This window comes from Ambystoma mexicanum, chromosome 5p (genome assembly GCF_040938575.1).
Source record: "Ambystoma mexicanum isolate Mex_15411 chromosome 5p, UKY_AmexF1_1, whole genome shotgun sequence".
In the NCBI taxonomy this organism is placed as follows: Eukaryota; Metazoa; Chordata; class Amphibia; order Caudata; family Ambystomatidae; genus Ambystoma; species Ambystoma mexicanum.
This window is the reverse complement of record NC_090930.1, coordinates 1,158,133,728-1,158,161,323: the sequence shown is the minus strand read 5'-3', so window position 1 is coordinate 1,158,161,323 and position 27,596 is coordinate 1,158,133,728. Positions and strand designations below refer to the sequence as shown.

The window sequence follows — 27,596 nt, the reverse complement described above, 5'->3', positions numbered from 1 at the left end:
AGGGTGACTGCTCCCTTGGGCACACTTGGCTTTGCCACAGAGCATGGCGGCAGCGGCCTATAGGACCAAAATATTTTGGGAAAATAACTTAAGTGGACAGAAAGGTAAAGAGAACTATAGAAAGCAAGGGCAAGGACACATACATAGATTCAAAAGGAAATCATATGAAATATAGAAAATGTGCAGAAACAGTGGGATGATTAAACATCAAGTTATATAAGCGGAGGGTGTACAGATTGGAGCATTAAAGCAGGCTGTACGGCAATATTGAATCAAGTTGGGCGACCTTTTAAGAGCATGGAGTGGTAGCCCAGCAAGAAAGAATGAGATACTTTGCTGCATCCAGAGTGGGATGTTTTTTGTATGTTATGTTGCGCAATTGAACTGGGTAAGTACAGGCAATAGAAGAGACATGGCTGCAGAATAATGAATGCGTCATATATGGTCTCTGAGTTATGTGATGACTGAGAAGGTGGAACAACAAGTACCAGTAGGAGGCATGCTGAAAGCTAAGGTGCAGTGAAGAGCAAGATGTCAGTTCCTGTAAAATTCAAATCAAGAGAAAGAAGTCAATCCACTTTTGAGTCACTTGGCATTTAGAAATCTCCCACAATCCCACAGTTTTAGCGATGGCTGAGATATAAGGAAAACAGCTTAGGTTGGTCATAAAATCAACATGTTTAAATCCAAGTGGCAGAAACTATGCAGAATGGGCAACAGTGAACGAGCTCATTTTTTTCGGAAAGGCTGATGGATGGTTGAAAGACAACCCACAATACGAAATGATGCGGATTATGTATGCTCAATACTGTATGACCAAACTGTTTAATTTCAATAAATGGATTTTAAACAATCCATTCATCGTCATGAGTAATTCCAGCAAGTTTCCAAATCAAAGAAAAAAGCTGCCCAACTTGGAAATGAAAAGATGTGGTGCAAAGCAACGGCGCTCTTGAAGCAGAGCTCCTACTCACCATTGTCTGAAATGTCCAGGCTGGATATGTTGGGTATTTCTGCGATGCAGCCTTCCAAAACTTGTGCACCACCTGATCGTAGCTGAGCAAAAGGCATTTTCAGAAATTAACACAGCACTGTTAATTGTCTTCATAGTACACAAACTCAGATTCATTACTTTGATTTTACTATTTAACAATTACATTTTTGCCCTTTTCAGATTCTGGAGAAATGCAAGCATGCCCAGTTTTTAAAAAGGTCAATCGCTTTACTTAGCTGACAATGTAGTTATTGTGGAAATTACAATAGATCACATTCCCTTAATAGACAACATGCACTATATAACATACTTTGATGCCGAGTATTAACCAGCATGGGCTTGATCCAGACATGTTCTTTGTCTGAAGCACTGTACAACTAATTGCTGAATGGAGGTGCGTGGAGAGGGTTCCAGGCACATGCAAGGACATGTCCTGCATATGTACTAATAGTTGGAAAGGACAGAAACAACATAGTTTACTATAGTCTCCTTCCTGACACCAATACTTAGTCAAAAACTGATTTTGCAAAGGCAAACATAAAGGCGTCCTAGCTACGCCTGCAGCACTCCCGTGCCCCACATCCACCTCGGCCTACGCATATCTGCTCTGTTTTTTGGAATTTCCAAAGAGGACGGGTGCCCGACAAGAAGCATGATCAACCTTGCTGACTGTGCTACCACCATGTCCCGACACATTAATGCATGTGAATTTAGGTAACGATCAAAGTAAAGGGACGAGCAAGGCTGCATCGAACCATTGCCTACAACGGCATCGAGATGTAGCCATTTGGCTCGTCCAAGTATAGCAGATGCTTTGGCGCACCAGATGCAGGTGCTGTCTAATGCCTAATGAAATGTTCCAATGGCCTCCTTCAAACAGTTTCTGCTGAATCGAATTAGTGGTATGTAATGCAGAGCTCTATCCAGCAAGTGATGCTGTGCCTTGTTACAGAGTCTTTACAAGTTAGATAACCACAGCAAAATGTCTCATATTCTAATGCCATCAACGTACATGTTAGAATCCCTTCCTCTCGAGGCTGCACAGGGCACCTCTGCAAAGTTTGCCCGAGGTCGTACACCATTGTGGAAGTTGACTTGGTTAATCCACCTGTTCCACAGATCTCTACTAGGACCTAAGAGCCACTCGTTCATATTTTGCTGACTCAACCTTGCATAATTCAGTCAAGTTCTAAGCCATTCAGAGAACCGCATGGAAAGATCATTTCAGTGCCAGATTCGGCCCCAAAGCTTCCTGTGCAAAAATTAAAACCGCACCCTGTGTTTTATGCCAGGTGCTTAAGATTTGGCTTTTTTTCAGTCTTAAAATAATTACGTAGAAATTAAGGTTGATTTTCAATTCAACTTTGCCTTTTTATAAAAGCCTGCACAATTTGGGAAGAGAAACCGTTCCACACAAGATCTACAAAATAAGACCGTCTTTTAGTAGAGTTGTCTTAAGGAAATTTGGCCAAAGTATAAAAGAAAATAAGCAAAGGTTCAAGGGGTTACCGAGACAAGAAGCTCAATACACATGGCAGTCTTAATGGGCAAAGGTTCAAACGGCAACGAACCAATTACACATTAACCGTATTAGGGGACTCCCTAAACCCAAGTGAGGATCAGGGACGTGTCGACTAAGCTGAAAGCAGTTCCCAGGCGGAATAGATTTCATCAGGAATTTTATTTTGAAACAGCGTGTTCTTTATGAGATAACGACTAGCAAACAAGTCCAACCCTAAAAAAATATCAACAAAGTCATGTAGATAAAAAGATATAGAGAATAACTTTCTATGAAAATTACAAACCTAAATTTGATTGGTGTGAAAACCACTGTAAGAACCCATAGCAGCTCATCAACCTATTATCTTTGCCGTGTATAAACACATTATTTTGGAAAATAGGTTATTTACTACAGCAGAACCTGGGTATTTATTGCGGCAGTGGTGCGTTGGTGGACACAGCTCTCCAAAAAATGTTTGTGCTGTGTCGGTGCATCATAGAGGGTGCATTGGAGACAAAGAGGGAAAGGCCATTCACCAATGAACTATTCCTTTCCAAACGCTTCTAGGTGGCATTTTCATTTGGCCAGTGTGGGAAATGGAGGCGTAAAAGAGGAGTATATTGTTTTTACACCTACATTTTCGACTCCAGCACATTTTCCTGCTCAGACAAGGCGGGCAGGGGCACAAAGCCGAGCTAACCTCTCCACCCTGTGTTCTTGTGTTAGCACTTCAATGTACACCTGCATGAGATGTTCATGCAGACGTAAAACGAATGGATTCCTATTGAATCGATCTCTAATTTGCATGAAAATTGCATGTAGGGGAACAAACGGCACATAAGTGCTAACGTTAGCGGTCCCCTAAATGCAGTTCGCATTTTATTTAAAATGCACCCTCAGAGATTTCCAGGTTTCATTCAGTGGACACAGTTTAATAAAAAACATTGCAGAAGATTTCATGGACATTGTTGACTTGTTTTACTACATGATCAGCAAACTAGGTCTAAAAGAGTTTTACTACAGATATTAATCATGGCTGTCAGCATTTATGTTTAGATTTCAATAATTGCAATATTTAAAATCATCCTTCGAGACTTATGTTCGTAGATGTTTCCATAAATGATGAGGTCTCTAAAGTTGTCCGCTCTATGAAGGTCTCATCCAAGCAGGTGCTCCCCTGCTCCTCTGGAACCTTTAAGGACAACATCTCCACTCTCACCCCTGCTCTTTGCTGCCTTCTGTAACCACTCCATCACTACTGGCTCTTTCCCTCCTTCCCTCAAGCACTCCCTTGTGCACCCTCTCCTAAAAAAGACTTCTGCTGACCCCTCCTGCCCTGCTAACTACCACCCCTTCCTGGGTAAACTCTTGGAGAAGTTGGCCCTTCCACAAATAATAGTTCATGCTGAGCCTGTTGGTTGCCTCTATGACCGTCAATCTGGATTCCGGGCATCCAGGGGCTTGGAAACTGCTCTCCTGAACACCTGTGAAGAACTGCTTGCAAGTTCTGACTCTAACTCTCCTGCTCTTCTCATTCACCTCAGCCTCTCCTCTGCTTTTCACATGGTCAACTATTCTATCCTCATAAAACGTCTCAGCGATACCCTCGGCATTACGAACCAGGCACTGGACTGGCTGACATCTTTCCTCACCAACTGCCTGTCCCAGCTGCAACTGGGCCCTTTCTCCTCCACCACCCCACTGTCTACCTGCGAAATCCCCCAGGGCTCTATCCTACCACTGTGGCTCTCCAATATCTATATCGCCCCTCTTGCCCATCTTGTCACCCCCTTCTCTCCTGACTTCCAGTGTTATGCTCATGACACACAGCTCTCCTATAAAATTCTCTCTTCTACGTCGTCCTCCTCCTCCTCTCTCATCCCCGACTCCGCCATCCAGGCATGGTGTATGGCTAACAATCTTTGTCTTAATGCCAGTAAGACAGAGATCATTCTCACTGGGACCCCTGTACCCAGTTTCCCTCCTTCCCTCTGGCCACCCCTCCTTGGGCCCTCTACCTTCATCATCCTGTGAGGCCAAAAACCTTGGGGTCTTCTCTGACTCTTCACTCTCCTTCACCCCTCACATCTTGGACCTTGCCAAGAATGCCCACTTCCAGCTTCATCTCCTTAGAGGTATCCTCCCTTTCTTCACCTTTCCCCAGAAGTTCAACGTCTCCAGAGCACTGGTCCTCTCTAGGTTGGACTATAGCAACAGCCTCTTCCTCAATCTCCCCCTTTCCTCCCTACGCCCCTTCAGCTAATCCAGAATAGGGCTGCAAGACTTAGCCTTGGCCTCAAGCTCAGGGTCCATATCTCTCCAGCCCTAATATCTCCCCACTGGCTCCCGGTGGCCTCAAGGATCAGATTCAAGACCCTCTGCATCATCCAAAATGCCCTCTAGGGCCTGGGACCACGGTATCTCCAACTTTCCCTGCCTAAATACTTCCCTGCTAGAGCCCTCCGCTCCTCTAACTCCAACTCTCTGCTTGTCAAACTCTCCAAGTAGAGTGTAGTGGAGCAGGTCTCTCTCCTTAGCAGGTGCCTCTGTCTGGAACAGCCTACCTGCCCCCATCAGACTTGAGCCAGACCGCCTTGAGTTCTGAAAACTTCTCAAAACTCTGCTTCTCTCTATCTCTTTCCTTTAGTCGCTAATTACCCCACTGCCGCTGAGACTAGCGGCCTGGTCCTTCATGAATATTACAGGCTGCCAGGCCCACCAGTCAACATCAGCACCCCTCAGCACTGCCCCTGCAGGCCCCTGCTTGGTGGCTGTGCATCCCACCCGTGGGACTCAGCCCTAGCACTTGCCAGTGGCCTCCACCCTGGCCCTGCTTGCACTATCCTCCCGGGCTCCCACCAGCACTTGCCCATACCTTGCTTCCTCTCACCCACCCCTTCCCATCTCTTGCACTTCCCTTCACAGCACTTGCACATATGAATGTCTGCGAAAACCACGATCGTACATTAACTGTTTCTGCCACTGCTAATATGCTCCCCTTGCTCCCTCCCCACTTAGTCTTGTGGCGCCTGGAAACACCATTTGGTTGTATAAGCGCCTAATAAATGCTCAATAAATAAAATAAGTTAAAAAAAAAACATCAAATGGCTGCAATTAAGAGTGACAATGAATGACAGTTCAGCTTCATCCCCGAACCTAGCAAACACATTTCTTGCCATGAGAGACTGTGTGTAACTCTTCATTTAATATAGGGGAAGTCCTTAATTTAGAACAGTCGGCATAGATGCCAACAACCTCTATGACATCAGGGACATCTTTAGTCTGGCGTGATTTTCATTTTAACTAACCGTGCTCTGAATGTTAGCAATTCTAGGCCCATACTTCACACATACAATGGGAAAGTTAAACCAGAAGCAAATTTACAAATCCTAGAAACCTAAATGTTGTTGCCTAAAAGGCCAAGACTTGGTGATGGTTGCTCTGGTAGCAATGACTGGTTGAAACCAGGTGCCTAAAAGGATACTGGAGGAGGACAGCGTTTGGAGTGTCAACAATTTCACTTTTAAGGCACTGTCGCAACCACCCAATCCGAAGTGTGCCTTGCATGGCAGAAAACATGCCATCTCAAATCAGGTTGCATGATTTGTGTGACATCTTTTAAGGGAATATGTATTTCTGCTGCACAACAAAAAGGGGTGTGATGCAGGGAGGTACACAATAATTCAACTGCTTTCGAAAAGGCAGAAAGGCTGAAGAGTAGCCAGGGGTATACTTACACAGTGACCAAGCTTAGCAAGGCAGCAAGGAAAAGAGGCGGAACAGGCATATATTACTCAGCACATCAAGAAAATACAGCATTGTAAAATTCACCAGATGAGGAAATGCACAAAATGATATGTAGATTCATGAACACATAAAATATGAAGGACAGTGATTACAAAAGCAACACATTATGAACTCAGAAATTTCAATCGGTTTATCCTTATAACCATATATCATAGTCAGGGATGTGCACATTTTGGTTCGCCTGATGTTTTGCTGCCCTTCAATCAGATCTTCTATCAGTCCTAGCCAGAATTGTTAATGGTTAGGGCATGTGGCAGTGGGGTCCAAAACATCTATCATCCGCAGGTAGCAGACCTCTAGCCCATATGGATCATCTTGCGCTTCCATTTCCACAGTGAAATTACACAACCTATTCACAAAGCATGGCTGATGACGATCGGCTGCAATTTGCAGTGCTATAGTTCTGGGGTTTCTGGGCTCTTCCCTGATGTTTCATAGACATGATTGCGAGGGGGCGTAAGAGTATGTCGCCTCGGGTCACATAGCAGAAGCCTGCCTACGTGCACTGGTGTAATTTCACAGAAATCACACAGAAAGTGAATCGGACTTCACAACTTCTTTGTTCCCCCACTCCTGTAAAATATCTCTGCACGCGATTTCACATCACTGTTTACTCTGATGTTGTCATGAAAAGATACTCCACAGAACTGTTGAACCAATGAAATCAAAGTAAATGGATAAAAAAACCCTAAAGCAAGTGTAAAACTAATAAATACAATCTTCCAAAAACAGCTAAAAGATTGGCACAAGATTTGAACAGGGGAGAAAGGATTTTGGTTAACCATTAAATTGTTCCCCCTACCATGGGTCTCAGTTGTGTGGTCAGGGCAGGTCTGCCTGGAAGTTCCTTACTGGTTACTGCTGGAGTGCGGTCGTGCAGAACACTGCCCTTTTCCCATTCTGTGGGTGTCAAAGACTAATATTTTACCTCATGTAAAAGCTGAGCCTCAGAGCATATGTTTTAACAAGAATCCCATGGGTGCCACAATTACTCTGGTAAAAACTATGTGATGTCCATGCCTGCCCAAACATACTGACATTTACAAAACAAATGTTTCTATTCCATGGTAGGAGAAATGACTTACCAGTAATGTTTTTTCTATGGATTCTACTCCCACAGATTCCTCATATCTATACTCCCTTGTATTCTGCCACGCCAATCCTCGACACCAGACATGTTGTTGATCGCTGTACTAAAGGGGTGCACTATGCCCCCTAACCTCAGATCCTTTTTTTCGGGTACTCAGCACGCTACTCGGAACACGCTCAGTTACATTCACCTTGTTAGATAACTTGTTACGCCAGCACATTGGGGCCTAAACCATCCAGGTTCAAGCGCTGCAAGGACTGCAACTCCAAAATGCCCCTCGCACTATCTGCGCATGGTGTCTTGGTGTCGGGAACGATGCAGAGCAATGCGGTTCTTGTCTGGCCATGAACTCGAAAGCAGTGAAGGAACGTTCGGTGAAGCTGGCGCTCAGCAGACCACTGTCGAACTCTCTGGCTAAGTCAGTCTCAAAATCCCCAGAACATGATACTGTGGGGCCTACACCTGAAAAGTGTTGGGAAGGGAGGCATCACAAGAAATCTAAAAAATGCTTTCACTCACATAGCGAGCCCCATCACTCTTCTTTGTCATCGTAGCTAAAAAGAAGCAACATCGTTGTACCTTGCGAAGGGTGCTTCGAGGGGGCAGCAGAAAGACTTTAAAATGCAGATGATGAAAGCCATTAAAAAGGTGGCATCTGGTATGGCTTCAGCCTCAATGCCAAAGGCGGATTTGGCTTCGACCATGCCAGGTTCGTCCAGCACCAAGGTAGCCAAGAGAGGTCAAACGCCCTCATGCTCGGCCTTGAGGAGAGGCCTACTCCTGTGCTGATACGAACGGCAACAGTCTCCTGTGAATTGAATACTTTGGCGCAGCAATAGGGGCAAAGGGGTCAGTCATACACCCCCTGGCTCCTCCCTGGTGGTCGGTGCACACCCATGCCTCTTGCAGGGCTGGTGCTGATATATTAAAATTATACATAGGTATATGTGCGTGGCACACGCGTGCCAACGTGTGCAGCACAGTGCTGCTTGTAGGGTTGCTTAGAAAACGCATTGCTCAGCGGCACAGGTGCACCATTGCTATGCAAGTCCTTCCAGGGAGAACTCACACTGCTCACTTGTATTTGTCCTGTATGGCACTCCCTCAGTTGCGGTGCTGTTGTGTGCCTGGCCATGCCCCTGCACCCGAAGAAAAGACAGAAGTTAAGTGTGTGTTTTGTGATTATGTGATAATTATGTACGTTTGTGTGTGTGTTGGAATGTAATGCATTGTGTGTGCATGTGTGTGTTTGTAAGACTAGTTGAGTGAGTCTGTAGCTGTGCATGCATGCAAGCATCAGAGTGCGTCTGCACGTGTGCCTGGGCATAAGTGTGCCCGCAGGTCTTTATATGGTTGTTCACTGAAAATCTCTTGCAGAGGCTGCTGGCATAGATAGGTTGTTTCAGCAGCTTCATGCATCTGATTTTCAGTGATCACTTCTGGCAAACAGAGATTGTGGCAACAGTCTCATGCAAATATTTTTCAGTGACCATTAGTGGTATAGATCGGTCATAGCAACAGCCTCAAGCATCCGATTTAGAGTGACCATTACAGGCATAGATAGGTTGTGGATGCAGAGGTTGTGGATGCAGCCTCATGTCTGGTATTTATATTGACCAGTACTGGGACAGACATGTGGTCTCCGCTGCTTCATGAAAATGGCATAAAATGTCCCTGTATATTGTACTTCTGGTGCTATGGGATTTACTTAATATTGTCATGGGCCACCTCAAAGAACTAGTTGTAAATTGTATGGCCTTTTATCTCACATTTCACAAAACTGTGCAGAGAAATGCATTTCAGCACATTATTTGAATAAATGTTCTTGGGTGGAACACCGCCACAACCCATTTAATTATATCAGGCCCATTTGAGGAAATATATTGGGCCTCATTACGAGTTCGGCGGTAACCGAGGCGGTAAAACCGCCTGGTTACCGCCGGACTCGTATTACCATTCCGCCTCCTTGATTCCCGGGATTATCAGGGCATTACAACCCTGGTTTTCCGGGAATCACGGAGGCGGAATGGCGTTAATCCCCATTCCCATTCCCTATGGGACTCAATGGGAATGGGGATCATGGAAACACCGGCAGCATCTCGTAATGCTGGCGGTGTTTCCTCGTCCGCCTGCAGGCGGGCAGTGTTAAACCCGCCAGGTCAAACCTGGCGGGAACATCATCTCCCGCCTGCAGAAGTCGGGATCAGGCGGTCCACGGTCGGGATCAGGCGGGTTTACTGCCACCATTATTTCCGGACCTGCCTGATTTGTAATGAGGGCCATAGTCCCGTCCACTGAAAATATTCACCAGACATCTCTGCTCATGAATCGTAAAATAGACTGGATATTTGTAAACTGGGTGCCTTTTTATCCCATTTTTCTCTAAAATTGTGCTGCTAAGTGCATTATTTCAGCACATTATTTCTAAAACAAATTCTCAGGAGGTTAAGGGGGAGGGTACACCCCCAAACTAACCTTAACTCTTTTGAGATCCCTCACTGTGCTCAGTCGCTCGCATCAATCTGAGAGAATATTAAAAATATTTAGACCCCTTTACTGAAAACATTCACCATCTAGTGAAGGCTTAATGACGAAATATTTAAAATCTTGGTGCCCCTTCAGGATCTCACGCCCCGCAAACCCTTCCCCCACCACCACCAAACACTGCCTCCACTCTCCACCATTGACTACATACCCTCTGCACTTGTCTGCATAAAAGTAAAACCACCTGTAAGTGTGTGAGAATCATGCTGCTTCTCTAAAGCAATCGCTTATTCTAAAAGATTTGCTTTGCACAACTGACTCTCATGGCAAAGATAAAAGTGATTCTTGCAGCAGGGCCAGAGCACCTGGGTGCATCAATGGCACCACATCAACTTTTAAAACATACGCCCTGGCCACACTGCAAGAGAATGGGAAGCATCAAATTGGGCAACATTTTCACCAAAATATGTGCACCAAGGTAAAAGGTAAAACAGCAATTTGTGAATGGCAATGAACCGGCTTCTGTGATTGTCCCCATTTTTTTTTAAATATTGCAAATAAATATGTTTGGTCTCATCACGGGCCTAGCTGCTTGTGGTATTTTCTACTAGCAGGGTGAACATTCTTGCACCGGCTATGCTAAATAAAATGATGCAGGTAAACCATTTCTGAAAGGGTGGTCTGCTGATCACCCCTTTCATAAAGCGTCAAGCCAGAAGCGTAGTGCACACACGCCATTCTGCATCAGTCTCCTGACATCTACAGCACCTGCCCTTCAGTGGCAAAGGGCAGGTTCAAAGGTCACCTGTGTCTTCTTGACAGCTGCTGGACACCATGTTCCTGCTGACAAAGGTGCATTTAACTTCTGCACCTCTGATCCAAAATAATATACTTGTGGCACTATCAGTCTTTTCACAGGGGAAACGGTAGGAATACGCCATACTGCGTTATGATATAGTGAATAAGAGCCCACAATTATTGCAGCCACATCAACTTGGTAGCATAAAATAGCCAGCACTGTGAGTCAGGCCAGCTATGTGAAAGCTATGTGTATTCATGGCTAACCTGCCTGTCTCCACATCAGCAAGAGAGTCAAAAGGCAGAATGATCCTCTCCTATGGTCTCAGGAAAGATGAGTAACACCTCCCTTCAAGCCAGTGAGATCTCCTGGGAAGTACACTTCAAAGAGTGACACGCAGAACAAAGGAAAGCCTCACACCAGGGCGTTGCACACCAACGGGCATTTGAAGAAGTAGGCTTGGGAAGATAGGAGGGTTAAAGTAGCCATTAAAGGAGCGGATAGAGAAGTGTTTCACCGTCTTGCTTTTCTGTGGGGCTCTCTTCCCTTGCTGTCCCCCTCGACATCCTGTGAAAGAAAGCACTCTGGGTATGATGCAATAAGGCACAGGTCACTTGTCACAGCAATAGGGATTGAACCTCTTACAACAGGGTTACTTTTGTCCAATGCAGTGGGCTGTTACATTATGAGGAATGGGTCTCCCACTCGGTCCTTGATTAATTTTGGACTTCTTACAAGACAAGAACAGTTTCCTGTACTCTGTTGGGAGTCCTGTCCATTCCAAAGTCCTCAACCAGAGTTGAAGACAGGTACATCCAAGAAAGCGGGAGGCTCTCTTCTGTAACCATCCTCATGGAACATTGAAGGTGACTGCTATTTGGAATGCAGCCTGCCCCTCTGCAGCTGCACTGGAACCAGGCTCCTCAATTGAGGTGAAGGAATCCCTGCAGGTGCCAGTCAAGCTCCCTGGACTGGGAGTGAAGAGTAAAAAGGACTCATGTGGCTATAGAGCCCTCGGCGTGGGACTCTCAGTACCCTGAGAAATTTGATGGTGCTTTGACTCCTGTTTCCTCGCTTCAAACCTTCCTTGAAATTACTCAAACGTGTTTGGAGCCTTCGAAGCACGCAGGACCCACACAGTGCTGCTTTTGGTACCCTCAGCGAACTTCAAACCACTACTTGCATCCTTCGAACCGGGTCGACGTCGCATCACACGAGCAGCACTTATAGCTGCCTTGGCTCGAACAACAGATTACCACTGTGGAAGCATCTTTCAGCATTGCAGTGAATGAACCGGACACTGACATTGAACCGTGACTTTAACCACTGGAAGCACTGCGTTACTCGCTGTCTTGTCCCAGCGGTATCCATCTTCTTTAACCAGCTCAGCTATCAAAGCGACCCTGGTCGACTCTTTCAATTGCATCAATCTGCCACAGTGCATCAAACCACACAGAGCCCTGCTTCGTACCAGACTCATGGACTAGATCAATGCAACTCGCCACACTGAAACCCGGTTTGGGCCGGCGGTATATCTGTGGACTATGTCTGTTTCAACTTTATGATGGGATCACTTTTGGTTTTTAATGGTGCAAGGACTGTGAAGTAGGTTTAGTCACTGCTCATCCATGTACACCTGCAGAGCACTAATCATTTTGTTACACCCAACCATGCTTTTTTAAACTGAGTTTGTTAAAATGCCATGTTTAGCACTTCCACATTGTCAGGAAAGTATGGGGGTACTTACTGAAAACGGGGTCTCCAGAAGATACAATAAGAAATGCTACCGGCTGTGGTGGAGAGGCGAGCAGAAAGAAAGTTCATTTTTCGATTGATCCAATCGAAAATAGCAAGGTAGCAAGGTGGAAAGAAGCGAAAGGAAACTGTACGACCCGAGAAAAATTACAGGTGAACTAAATGTACAACTAACCAAAGCACTGACATTATCCGGGCAAGCAAAATGTCAGGATTTGTCACAAAATAGGAAATAGCTTTTTATATTATATTGTAGTGTGAGCGGGAAACCACTCAGAAGGAACGGTCGCAGACGAGGTAACGCCTGCAACACAGGATCTACACACTATGCCTTTCCACGCCATGACAGAGGCAGAGCAGAAAACACATCTCATGAAGGTCAATTATGGGGCTCTTCAAGCTGGTACGCTTCACAGTGGTGTTACTGGGGGTGGAGGGTTGAGGGGACTATAGGCCTGGGAATTTTGGTTGTAGCCCCGAATAGAAGCTCAAGGTCTACAAGAAAAAGGCTAGCTAGCCCAGAGTCCTGACGGTCCCGACATTGGCGTAGCCCCAGATCTTTTTCAGACCTAGCAACACCCCTGCGCTTCACAGTGGTGTTATTGAGTTACATTTTTTAAAGCACATAACACATGGTCTCATCATTGGAAACTCTAAAAGTTTAAGTGTGATTTTTGTTCTATCCATCTACGGAAGGACTGATGAAACTTGAGGACATTTTGCATGATATTTGCTATGCACTTATATCATTTTATTCCCAGACAGTGGCATGCTCATAACAAGCAGTGCAATATGTGGAAACACTACAAAAATATAACAGCTCATAAAAATGACCCTTTGTGCTGTTCATATCCTCACTCTTTGGTAGTACTTAAAAGGCGAATGTTCATCGGATTCGGAAGGAAGGCATCCAGGGTTCGAAATTGCCAGGAGCTGGGAGCTATTTAGCTCCTCCTCATAGCCTAGAAGAGCCTTGTTACTTCATACAAATAGCTACCAGGAGCTACTTTTTGATTCTCCAGGCTAGCTGATGCCATTCAAAGATATATTCCCGACATCAACTCTGTGTGTTTGGGAATGTGTATAAAGGAGTGTTAAGACATGCAGGAGACATATGAAGGATATTTTGGTATTCAAAACAAACAAATTGTTATAGTGTGGAAGTTAGATTTGTGACTCGCTCTGTGCTAGCTCCTGGTTCTCCAGGGGTAGCTCCTGCTTACTGGGTGATGACTGAAAGCCAGGAGATACTTTTTTATCCTGCTCATAAAATCCTTAATTCAACCGCTGGGCGTGAATAGACTCCCTACAAAGACTTTCCATGGAAGAACCAAACAAAGGCTGGTCTTAAAGTGAGGACCATGTAGTTGGCATTTGCACATGTGCCAAAAGCCCCTAGCCTATCACAGCATACCAGAGGACACCACGAGGGCCGGTGTTATCTGTGAATGCACCCATTGTAGAGCAGGTCCTCAATCTCCACTTCAGGTGTGTGATGAATCCTGTGGAGTCATCACTGATTTCCTGGCAGGGATCTCCTCTCATGTGACCAGGAGACGGCAGCCGTTACCTGATCCTGACCCTGGTAATGGCACTAGGAGGTAGGATCACATGGGAGATGGCTGTCGTGGAAAGGTGGTGACCTCATTAGGAGAGATGCATTATTCTTCCCCTTCTAGAGAAGAAGGCCACGTAATTCCTAAGTTCTTGATGGCTTGCTGTCACGATACAAATCCCTCTCATTGTAAAACCCAGAAATCCCTTCTGCAAATCACTCTAGTCAAAATGCCATTCATACCTCACACACACATAGCACACACTTTACATCACCTACTTCTAATGTTTTTCCAAGTAAAAGTCCTAAACCATATCACTTTAGAAATCCTAGCAATTCTATGGACTCCAACTCCCATAATGCCTCAAGTACTGAGTTGAGGAATAGAAAGAAGGAGTTGACGCAGAATGAAGGAAACAAAGTTGAATATGCAGACTAGTTGTTTTGGTGAAGTACAAGTGTTCAGGACATTTAAAAATAGTATTTGCACTCAAGATGCAGGCAAAGCCAGAGAAGGAAGCAGTACGGGAAAGGACCGTGCTGGAAGAGGCAGGCACTTCCAGACAGCCGCTGGCAGGTACAAGAGTTACATACCGGCGTGGCATGAGGACAGAAGAGAAGCAGCAGAGTTACCGGAGACATGCTCATGCCGAGAAGCATTAGTCTTTGGTCCTGTCATGGAGAGAAGCCGGTGGGTAAGCACAGAGCTGCTGGGGGCGCTGGATGAAGGTCTGCAGTGCAAAGGAGGTTGTCCCAGGAGAAGAAGCTTCATTGCAGCAACGTGCAACGGGTTCGGAATGCTGCAAGACACCAGTGAACCTGCACAGAGTCATTAGGGACCCCTGGGCGTACCGACAGGCATGTAAGCAAATAAATGAAATACGAATATTTGAATACTGACCAAACAAAGTACAAAGGCAGAACTTGAACAAGTCCCCATGTATGAGATGTTAATGTGGGGAAAGTTGGAACAAGTAGTACCTCAAGCCAATAAAGTAGAAACACAGTGAAGTAATACAACTGTGCTAAACTAAAGGACAGTGAAACAGAGAAGAGGTCCTGGTGAAAGGAGCACATCAGGCATTGAACATTTAGCAGCAATATACCTGACAGAGAAGTATTTCAAGGGATCTGCAAGACCCAAGAAAGGGATTCCTGGCAGGGGAGTATACCAGGCAATTAACTCAGAGTATAAGACATTGTGGCAAGCTATCTGGTAGGGGAGTATACCAGGGGATGTAAGACGTTGATGAAAGGAAGCTCCTGCAATCAGAAACACCAGGCAATTTTAAAATGAAATAAGAACTTTAAAATTGTGGGAAGATATCTGGCAGGAGGGTATACCAGTAGATCTGAAGAACCAATTAAAGGATTCCTGGCAGAGGGGAATACCAGGAGGTCCACTAAAGACACAGAAAGAAACTAACTTGCTTTGCAAAACACATAGTGGAAAAGTATACCATAGACTCTGGGAAAGCACATGGAAAAGATCATGGTGGATAGATATACCAGGCATTTGAAGTTGTGAAGCTGAACAAAGACGTTTTCACATTGAGACCACAAAACATGGCAGAGGGATATACCAGGAGACCTGAAGAGCTCACATGAGGATTTCTGATGGAGGAGCACTTCAGGTAATCCGCCATGAACCAAAAGGGGTTAAAGAAAACCTTATAGGTTATGTTATGTTAGGCAGATTTATGAAGCGCACGTACACCCAAGGGCATCATGGCGCCGAGAGAGGAGGAAGAACATAAGGGACAAAAAAAGCAGTGTTTTGAGTGATTATCGAAAAGAGAGTTGGTCAGTAGTGGCACATAGCGTAAACGGGAGTCTGTTCCAGGACCTAGCGGCCACCACAGAGAAGGCACGTCCCCCCATCCTAGCTAGCCTGATGCGGGGCACCGATAGCAGTAGAGCAGACTGAGATTGGCGGGCATGTGAAGGTACATATTGGGAGAACTTTTCCTGGAGGTATTCAGCTCCTTGTTTGTAAAAGGCATGGTGGACAATGCACAGTGATTTGAACAAAATGCGCTTCTCCACAGGAAGACAGTGAAGTTCTCTGAGCACAGGCGACATGCGAGTACAAGGGGGAGGACGGAAAACTGCTCCAGCGGCAGCGTTTTGAAGCAGCTGAAGTCTATTTATAATATAGGCAGGTTGGGCCAGATACAGTGAGTTGCAGTAATCAACTGTGCTCAAAACTAGAGCCACAACCACAGGAGCGGGGAATTGGGCAGGCATGAAGGAGAGAACCTTCCTCAATACACAGAGTTTAAAATGGCCACATTTACTGACAGCAGCAGCCTGATAAGCCATAGATAGAGAGGAGGAGAGCTTAACCCCAAGGTTTTTCACAGAAGTGAACAGAAGGGGAAACGGGCCAAGAGAAGAGGGCCAGAAGTCAGGGGTCCAGAAGGAGAGGGGACTGGTAGTGCCCAACACCGAGACCTCTCTTGTTCCCGTTAAGTTTAAGTGAATTTGAATGCCATCCATGCTCCCAAGTCCTCGAGGCAGCTCCTAGGCCAGGCAGCAGTGTCTGGACGAGTGAGATCAAGACGAACCAACAGCTGGGTATCATCGGCATAGGAGTATAATCTAAATCCGAGAAAGCGGATAGAAGGAGGAGGCACCTGATACATAAATTAAAAAGTATAGGGGAAAGTGCAGATCCTTGCGGAACCCCACAATTAAGCCCTACCAGTACAGAGCAGATAGGGGGGAGGGAGACGGACTGAGAGCGGTCAGCCAGAAAGGCAGAAAACCAATTTAGAAACTTGTTGGATATCCCGACTTCCGACAACCAGGAGATAAGTATGGTATGATCGACCGTGTCGAAAGCCGCGATAAGTCCAGCAGCAGTACTGTCAAAGGAGAAATTATATTGTGCCTCCTATTGCAATAAATATATGTATATTGGCCTACGCCAAGGTGCTCGAAAGTCGCTTGTGAAAGAATCCGTGTTGCAAGGTCCTGACCTCTAGATCAATTTAAGCCGCCATTTTAGGTTCGCTTTGTAAAGTCACCCTGTGAGTTAAATTGGTGGACCATGTCATTCCAAAAAATACAACATGGCCGTCTTGACCTCTGTACGTAGCTAATATGTAACTTGCCTGCAGGCCACTTGTTGAGGTCCTGAACGGAGGCCTTGTCCTTTGTTGACCTGTGTGTAAGGGATTACTCGTGCAATGAAACTAATCCACGAGTATACTATAAAGACAATGTATTCAAATACTGAACGTAGAACACTTGTTTAAGCACATTGTATTAATGTTTAAGAAGACTTACATGGAAAATCCCAGAATACATAGTTGCCGTATAGGCTTGTTGATATATGTATTAAAAGCAAACCAGTTATATGCGGATGTTCGAGACTTGGCATGAACCCTAGATCGGTGATGTATTAGTGGAATATTAACGCCAAGTGGGGCTGGACATTGTGCGCACAAAAAGTATAAAAAGCCAATGCATTCTAATGTACAGCATCTCTCACTGAACACATTGAACCACGCTGGAGTTCGTTGTGTTGTACTGAGGGCCGATAGCTATCTGATTTTGCTCTGGTTTTGTAACTGGATTCAGTATAAAATAAAGTACTTTGTATGTTTCTTTGTAACCCGTTTTCGGTGTATTTCCTTTTGGGGTACTCTGCCTCGATATTTTGATTTTGTTTTCACAGTACTGCTCCCACTCCACCCTGGTCAACCAGGCGAGCAAGATCGTCGAGTACAGAATTGAGTACCGACTCAGTGCCCCCTTCCCAGGCGAAAGCCTGATTGAAAGATGTCGAAACATCCGGAAGATTCCAGGAAGGAGGATAGAAGAGGGGAGACAAGGGCCTCCACGACCTTCATCAATACAGGGAGAAGTGGGATGGGTCGAAAATTTACAAGCAGCCCAGGATCATGAGTGGCCTTTTTTTAGCAGAGGTATAACCAGTGCGTGTTTCAATGGGCTGGGAATAAAGCCCTCAGAGAACGACATGTTGACTGCCCCTGTAATATGGGAAATTACCTCACCCGAGATGTCTTCAAGCAAGGTAAGCGGTATAGGGTCAGCTGGAGAGGCGGATTTAAGGCACTGAATAGCCTCAGAAATGTCACGCTCACAGAACACAGGGAAAGAGGACCAGGTGGACCTAGGCAATGGCAGAGGAGGGGGGTCCACTACAAGAGAGACTTTACTGACCACCACCGCGATACCATTTCGAATAGTTTCAATCTTAGTCACAAAGAAAGAAGACAGAGCGTTGAAAATGGCTTGAGAAGGTGTAAAATCAGAGCCCGCTGTACTAGGGGCAGACAAAGACTGAACGAGTTCAAATAAAGCCTTAGGCTTGTTGACAGCATCTTGCACCTTGTCACAAAAAAAAGATTTCTTTGCAGCGCTAATGGCTTTTTGGTAGGTGGACTAAGTGATATGAAAAATGCAATTATCAGAATCTGAGTATTTTGCACGCCATTTACTCTCAGCACGTCTACAGACGAGATTCCCAGTGTTACAGAGCTTAAGTGGAGCCAGCTTGTCTGCCACTGTAGAGAAGGATTCTCAGAGAGAGCTGAGGGAGCAAGAACTGTGAAGGGTAAGCTGGGCACGAAGGGAGGCAGCAAGATCATTGTTGTTGACTTTGTGCCAATTGCGTTTAAGAATGGCAGGTTTGACTGGGTACACTACGGTGTCCTGCAGCCGAGTCGAGAATGAAATAAGAAAATGATCGGTCCAAAGGAGAGGAGGGAGGGATGAGGCCACAATATCAGTATGAGGGGCAAAAATAAGATCTAGGACATTGCCATGCTGGTGGGTAGGTTCCAATACAAGTTGAGGTAGACCAAGATCCGCCGTAAGAGAAGGGAAGTTAGTAACTGAGCTGGTCGGAGGAGGTATTAGCAGGCAGGTTGAAATCTCCCATAACCCAAAGACTCGAATGCATGGTCTGGATTTCGGAGACCAGGTCGGGGAATTAAGTGCAGATCATGGCATCAGCACCAGGAGGCCGGTAGACTAGAAGGATGGGGAGCGTAGAGAGGGGGGAGACAGAGATGCGAGCTAGGCAACACTCCATAATGAGTGTGTGAATAGGCACCGTGCATACAGTTTTGTAGGTAGTTTTATGAATGATGGCCAGTCCGCCACCAGGGTGGGCAGATGGACGGTCAACACGGGCCAGAGAATAGTCAGGGGGCAGCACTTGTACAATGGCAGGGCCATATGTCTCCCTCAGCCAGGTTTCTGTAAGTAACAGCAGGTCAGGCTGGGAGTTCATTAGCAGTTCATGGCAGTCAAGGGCATGGGCCACCAAGGAACGAGTGTTAAGAAGTCCACATTGTAGGCCTTTTACTAGCGGTATAATACTTGCAATAGAAGCATTATGAAACTCTGGTGGCCAATTTGTATTGGCTGGAGCAAAGGAGATCAGGGAGCTACGGTCCCAGGAGATCAAGGTAGGAAGACTAGTTTTCCCTTCCTGCCTGATCCCTGCATGGACGGGCACAGAAAGGCTTGCCTTAAGTGTGCCTTTGGCGCGCTGACGGCGTGCCCGCTGCGCCCGTCCGCTGCGTGGGCGAATAAAGAAGCACATAAATGCTGTGGGGGAGCCCAAGAGAGGCGGAGAGATGCCAGACCGTGGACAAGGAAAGAGGACTGGAACAATCACAACATTCCAGTGCTCTTCTGTAACACGGACAACAACCGATCTGAGCAGTTAAAAGTAACCAAGCAACAGATACACCAAGTAAAAGTTAACATATGGAACATCTCATCTGAATCTCAGTGCAAAGAAACCTAGAAAGAGCTAAATGGCATGGGACATAATGTTTGCACAAGAACTTTCCGAACCTGGTATAAAGAACCAAAGGAACTGTTGTTTGAAATAGACACTTTTTGCCATCGTACCTAAATATCCAGGGGAAGGGAACTACCCTCTGGATCCAAGGATTTCTCCTTCGAAAAGACTGTTTTTGTTGGATTTATCGAATTGCTTTAATTATGAACATGTTTTGCCAAACATAATTTCCTTGCACCCTTAGTTGTTCATTTCTAGTGTGAGGGTCAGATTAGTATGTTTTGGACACAAGGACAGTTTATACATTTTGACGACTTGACCCAGACTGAGCTTTAGTTTTAGTTTCCTAGGTAGGGAAATTCTCTTCAGGATAGGGCCTTTATCCAAACCATTCTATTTTAATAAAGATGTCTGATAATGAAAATATTACAAGTCTGTGTTCGCCTCTCATTTCTGACCCCTCACAGGTGCCAGTGGGGCGGGGGGGGAGTGGGGGTTCTACAGCACACCCTAATAGTGCAAAAGCTCAGATTTCAGCTCAGTGAAGGTATGACCGGTGTCATACAGCAGTTCTGCAGACCACCTCAGCATTTTCATGATATAAGACCATACACTGTGCTGTAGTGGGACATTAGTATTCGGAATCTGTTGGCTGCAACAGTGACAGAGCTTTTCTGTAATAATACATCCCATAGGCTCTATATGTAAGAAACATTGGGTAAACACCAAACACACTGCGCAAAGCCCACCAGCCTCTATATGCACTGTGTACAATCTTCACATATGAACTGAGGTGGGAATCGGACGGCTGGCTGGGGAGTACCATCTACAGTCGGCTGACTGGAAGTCTGATACACTTGCCTAAAATGGATGGATTTTAGGTTATGAGCCATTGCAGGGGGGTGGCAAGGAAGCTCCAAATCATGAGCGACAGGTAATGGCATCCCCACCACTTCTACAAGGTGGCGTTTGGGGTTGTTAACATACTGTAAATGTTTATTGTCTGGCTGAAGCTTTCATGTGCATCAGATGACCATTGTGGCCACTGTATCAGGAGCGAAATTGTGTTTGGCCTTGCATGTTAGGCAGATGACCCGCATGCAAACGTTCTACCAATGACCATACTCTTAAACTGCTACCGAATGAAATGCTTGTTTCGCTGCCTTTGCACGTCATCGTGTGAGCAAAGAGGATGCCTTTCATTCAGGAGGAGCGGTCAACAATGCACTGTGCTGCTTCGCGCCTATAAATAACGGCAGCAGCCAGCTCCCTCAAATCATAATTTTCAAAAACTGCCCAGGTCTTGGACAGATTGAAATTAAAGAAGCGCAAAATGAATATTGCCGCGCCAGTCTCCAGCTATGAATACTAATCAGCGCCCAATCTCTCCTTGAAGCGCATGTCCTGCATCGAAATGGGACACAATGGCGCACCTGCACCGCATTAGAGTTCTTATTTTGACAGAACGTGTGTGCAGCATAGACTACGTCAGCCTCTTTCACTTGCATACCTCACCCACGTTACCTATCCACAGGACACTACAGCGTGCTATAAAATTAAAGGACAAGTGTCTGGGGACACAAAATACGTCACACAGATTCGAAACAGTAAATATGTTGCTAAAACGCAACTGTGGGCTTTCTTCCACTCCTTATTCTCATATTTAAATAGATGCACATTAATTAAAGGAGCGGCGCAGCTTTTTGGCCAATATGAAAGGCACAGGGGATCAGTAGGAGAAGTGCCCGAAAATAGATCAATGATGAACAAAACGCCAATAGAAGCAGATGGCAAAAGGTTGTGAAGTAACCAGAAGTCACAAGTAGTGGGTTAAGCTCGCCCAAGCATGCCTTTATTTTGCAGATTATAAATGAAACAACTCTACCACACAGTGTGACGTCTGGATAAAGGGCCCAGTTTTCCTAAAGGGAGAGATGAAGGAAGATGGCACTTGCCGCCGATGACGTTTTTTTTTTATAACTAATGTAAAAAGTCAAGATAAGATTGCAGACTTTTCTAGTGCCGCCATGAGTGTGATACTGATATTCACACGAAATATATGTCCTTAGATGTCACATTCTACAGGACAAGCCGTCAGATGCGTATTAGTCTACCTCCAGAGGTGCCTCCCATGAGCTATCCTGATACCTCTGTGCCTGACAGCCTGTAGTGTCCTATACCATCTCATATTCTGGATAATGAATAGTTTATTTATTTAATTTATTCATTGGGTATTCATAATGTGCCTATACACAATGTGTTTCAAGGCGCAACAAGACAAGAGGGTGGGGGAACAGGGAGGAACAAAACAAAAACGATCCTACTAGGCCTTGTGACATTTGGATCGTGTAAGTGCAGTAAGAGAAGTGCAGGGGAGGGGGGCAGTGGCGGCCAGAGCGGAAGGCCCGTGAGAAAAACGAATTGACAGGGGAGGCCAGTTGGACAGAGCCAGGGAAAGCAGCAAGTGCAGGGGAACGAAGGTCCATGAGCTAAGTGTGATGTAAGGGGCTGGAAGGGCTACAGGGTGCAGGCCCAGCCAGGCTAGTGCTGGGACATAAGCAGGGGAGGGGGAGAGCGAAGGAAGAAGAGAAAAGGAAGGTCTTGGGAAGCTTCCAGAACTTAAGGAGATCCAGCTCAAGTCTGAGAGTGCAGGAGGCCATTCACGAGGAAGGCACCTGCAGAGGAGAGAGATCTAACCCCCACTCTTTTCTTGGAAAAGCGTCTAATCTGCAGAGAGTTAGAGCTAGACAAATGAAGGGCTCTAGCAGAGAGATATTTAGGGAGAGAGAGTTGGATGTAGAGGGGTCCCAGGCCACAGAAAGCCTTCTTGATGATGCAAAGGGTCTTATACTTGATCCTCGCAGCAACCGGGAAACAGTGCAAAGATTTTAGGGCTAGAGAGATGCGGTCCTCATGCCTGAGGCCACGGATAAAACTTGCAGTCCTGTTCTGGATTAGTTGAAGGGGATGAAGGGAGGAGTTTGGCAGATTGAGGAAGAGGCTGTTGCAGTAGTCAAGCCTAGAGAGCACCAGAGCTCTGGAGACATTGGCCGTCATTACGACTTTGGCAGTAGCCATGCCGCTATTGGCGGCATGGCTGCCGTCAAAATCGGTTCCGGGTTCCCAGAATGGGGAATTACCGGGCCATTCCGAGTTTGGAGGGCCCGGTAATTCCTCCCTTCAGGAACCCGGGCCCGGACCTTCCCCATTCCCATTTCAGCCCCTATAGGGCTGAATGGGAATGGCAGGGGGAGCAAACAACGGGCCGATTACGAGCGGCCCGTTGTTTGCTCCCTCTTCTCCTCGCGGGACCCGCTCTGCACATCTGGTAATACCAGCGCCGTTAACCCCTTACCGCCTGACTTATAATGAGGCCCATTGAGTTTCTGGGGGAGGGTGAGGAAAGAGAGAACACTTCAGAGGAGGTGCAGCAGAAAATTGGACTTCTTGGCAAGGTCTGTGATGTGAGGAGAGAAGGAGAGAGAGGAGTCGAAGATGGCACCATGTTTTTTTGCCTCACAGGAGAGCGAGAGGCAGAGGCCCATGAAGGGCAGCCAAGGTGTGGGAGGGAAAGAATGAGCAGGTATCCCAATGGGCAGGATCTCGGTCTTGCTGGAATTAAGGCAGCGATTGTTAGCAGTGCACCATGCCTGAATAGCAGACATGCAGTCAGGAACGAGAGAAGAGGAGGAAGAGGAGGGAAGCTTGAAGGAGAGCTGCGTGTCATCCGCATAACACTGGAAGTTAGGAGAAAAGGTTGTTGTTGGAAACAATTAGGGGAACCAGGCCATTTGGACAATACCAGGCAGGTCTTTTGTGAAGTGGCAGACTGTATGAGGCATGAGATGGCGCTGAGATTATGTTGGCCTGGTTGGAGAAGAATGATGAGAACTCTTGATTTGTAACAGTGATTAAGACAACCATAGGTGGAATCACCATGAATGAAATCGGCGTAGCTCAGTCATTCACTAACTGCTATCAGATGGAGAGGAACGGGAATGAATTGGAAGATTTCATCAAAGGTGTGTTAGCCTCTCATCTGACTGGCACGCAAAGGCAGGACCTGGACGGGAGCATCTCAACAGAAGAAAATCAGGCAAGCCAAATCTAGACTGCAGTTTGGCAAAGCACATGGCCCTAACATGCTGCCTACACAATTGTAGAAGAGGCTGGGAGGTAAGGTTAGCACATATGCGCTAAGAATGGACACCTCAAGCCATGCCTCCAATACAAGATGCTTGTCAGTGTTTCTGTTTATTTTAGACACATGATCTGAGCGAGAAACCAATAAGAAGCATCAGAATGAGAATGATTATCCAGCGCCCTGCATCAGTGACAAGAAAGCTGGAGCATGACTACCAACAACCCGGGCCACAGTATACAGTGATCAGCAGCAGTGTGAGAGAAACCAGCAGAGTGAGGGGGAGGCTGCGTCACCTATGAGAACCCAGGTCAAAGGTTTCAACTGACCCATAGCAGAGAGAAAGCACTACAGAGAGAATCTGCAGCATCCATGTGCAACAGATAAAAGGGCATTGCAGTACTGCAGAGGAACAAAGTTGAGTACTTGCAATTGACAGAAAGCTGCCCAGACCACCAGGTACTAAGGTGGGGAGAACAATCCATCCACTATGGAACTTACCTTTGGGGCATCATAAATCAGTCACCAGAACGCAAACGCGAAACAATGTTTTCCTGAGCTGCCCTTGTGTTCTGTAGCAGACCCGTGTGGAAAAAGTGGGCAGGCTTAACCCACAACTTGTGACTTTTAAGTTCTTTAACACACCACAGTGAGTGGAGGAAGACAGGACAACATTGTTCAGGGACAGAAAAACAATTCTCAGAGAGGGAAGGGAATATAAAGGAGGCAGTGTGAAGTGTGGGTTATTCGTACAAGATCAGACATGCAGGAGTTGGATGACGAACAGACCATCAGGAGGGAGGACGGACCGGCAAAGTGTAGTAGTGATTTCTGGAGAATGTGAAGTATTGGCTAGTGAGTGGAAGGGGTACTGCAGTGTTAGAGTGCCTGGTAGTGTGGCTGTGAGAGCCTAAAAGGAGGGAGACAGAGTTAGAGGGAAAAAGGAGTAGTAGTAGTAGTTGCAGGGAGCAGTAGTAGTGTGGAGGAGGGAATAGTAGTTGGAGGGAGCACAGTGAAGTTGTCATTCCCGAGGAGAGTAGTATTAGGTGGTAAAAGTATAGAGAAGCAGTAATCAAAGAGTGTAGACGAGGTCTAAAGATATGAGAAACATTGGAGGGAACAGAAGAGTGGCGGAAGGAGTGAGGAGAAGTGAGTAGAGTTAAGGGAAGAGCGGAATTGATCAGAGGAAGACTGAATCCAACTGGGTATCTGAAAGGCAACAATTCCAGAATCCCAGTCGAACACTAACCACTGGATAAAATAGGGAAAGGTGAGACATCCTACAAGGAGGATAGTGAAAAAAAAGCATTCTGCCTTTAGTTGTTCACATCTAGTCAAAGACAGTGCTAGACAGTAGGGTTCAATCTTCTAAATCTACTAATCAATGGCCTCTGAGCCTTGGAGTGTTTCTTGCGCTATATGTGACATATGCCAGCAATGGCAAGAGGTTTTCCTTACAAATTAAAGATGTAATATTCTTCATACATCATGTTTATTTCCTGCACAAATAGATAATCCAATGTTAAACAATCAAGTTCTTTATAATAGTGATATCAATATCAAAGGGAGGTATCACTCTTTTAGAGAAATAATGGCCATCTTCAGAAGCAATCAATATCAGTGTAAACAAATAACAAAATCATTTATTTTGCATTAATATTTAAAGTGCTGAAATAGTAAAGAAATAGATTAATAAGTAAGTAGGGCATTCACAGACTTGAATTCGGGCATATTTCTTCCTTCGTTCGTTCGCATGACCTCACTGTGTTACAAACCTTCCCTAGAGTCACTATCCATTTCCCTCTCAATGGAAGTTCGGCTCACTGTGTAGGGGAGGCATGGTATCACAAGTATTACACTGACACAATGGGTAGGGTTTGTAAAACCTTCACTGAAGTTGTTGGGACTGGAACTACTACTTTGCCCTATAAGTAAGATGGTAGTCTCGACCATCAAACGATAAAACAGTCCTAGTGGAGTCCGTCAAATCAAAATGGCCTATGCTAACAAAACCTAATGCCTGCCCTATCTCTTGTACAAAAAATGTAAAAAGGAGAAATGTATGCAAAGGAAAAATCAGTGTTCAAAAGAATAAACGTGGTTGAACCAGCTCTCCTCCCCACGTTAGACCTCACGGAGTAAAGGTGCCCCTGTATGCAGGATGGCACACTCTGGCTCGGCTTTCAACACAATGAACAGTTTCACAACATGGGACGAGGCCCACCTGGCCTTCAACGTTAAAGTCTAATTTCCTGACTTCCAAATTATGTTTCAACAAAAGGTTCACACAGGTCTCCCTCTGTCATGTTCAGATCCTTCACAACAAAGTTCACGTAGGTCCCCTTCTGTCGGGCTCAGACCTCTCACAACAAAGTTCAAAAAAACTTGCAAGGTCCTTCCCCAAGCGTATTACACTTAGGGTCTCCTGCTGTCAGGTTCGGACCACTTTCGGATGTTGAAGCCTTTCGAACATGCGTGGCTTTCTTTACAGACCACTGCAGGACCACTTTGACTCAAAGTTCATGATTTAACTTTCACGCTCTCCTTCTCTAGGAGTTAATCTCACTTACTTCATTTTTGCTGTTCATTTGCTTTATCGCTTCAACCAATGTACCTTTCACAGCTACTTTCGAGTGGGCAACTTCCTTTCGCCGGACCACTCAGTTACTTAGTATCACTGATTTCACAGCTGTCCTTAATTAAAAGTTCATTCACAAGTCTGCCTTTCTTCACGTCTCATCCACACGCGTGCAGCCTTCACTTGTGATATAATGTGGCTACTTCAAACTTTAACACACACCAGTCTCTCATGTCACTTGCCAACTCACCGGCTGTGTGCGTTTCTTTCTTGGTTTTACGATTTCCAGTTCACGAGTCAAAGTTAGTACCACAGGCTCGATTTCGCCTCCCCAACTTTGCCGTTCACCTGTGGGTGTGGGGAGGAGGGGTCACTGGCATCCTCGAAACATAATGCAGCCTTCTGATGTGGGATCTGGCCTTCTCCACGTGTGTTTCGCGGCCTGTCGGAGGCAACAACCTCCAGTAGGGAACTCTTGAGGTTTTTGACCCGCTGCTCTCGTCCCTCGATCCGTAGCTCTGCTCCAGTAGGTTTGCTTTTGTCCCAGAAGTTCTGCTCGTACTTGTGTTACGCCTTGCTCAGAGTGTGTCTCTAGGTTCTGCCTTTTATACGTGTGAGGAGAGCTAATTGGTATCAGGTGAATGCGCTTGGTGTCAAGTGCCTGACTTTGCCTGACCCGATTAGTGGGAAATGACCAGTACGATGTGTGAAACTTAATGTTGTTACTGTCAGTCACCCTCTTCCTCGAACCAGTGTTTGTGTAAAAAGGGGGAATGGGCGGAGAGGGGGGAGTTGGGATCTCAGAGAATCCCAAAAAATAGAATGGGTTAGATAAACAAAACAGAGGGGAATACTGTGTCTCATCATCGGCTGCCTCACCCCCACTCCCTGAAGACCCCTCAGCAAGGTGATCCTCCCGCATTGGTCCACCCCCAGGGTCTCCATCCAAAGGGGATGGCTGTGCCCTGGCCACCTGAGAGAGAGATTCATGGGGACAAGCAGGCGAGACGCCCTCTGGGTTCTCACAGCTGCCTCTATCCTGACTGACCTATGGGTATAGTAACTTGCGTTTATTTTCTCAACCTAAAAGGAATGAACTCAACTAAT

The 27,596-nt window shown here is 45.9% G+C and overlaps 1 protein-coding gene across 1 annotated transcript in view; it reads right to left on the bottom strand.

Annotated features, from left to right (window-relative positions):
- CARMIL1 (capping protein regulator and myosin 1 linker 1) overlaps positions 1-27,596 on the bottom strand; it is a 1,545,633-nt gene that overhangs the window by 530,988 nt on the left and 987,049 nt on the right. The window contains exon 18 of the mRNA XM_069613644.1: positions 975-1,056. Coding sequence (XP_069469745.1) covers positions 975-1,056 — 82 coding nt within the window. The remainder of the gene's footprint in view (positions 1-974; positions 1,057-27,596) is intronic.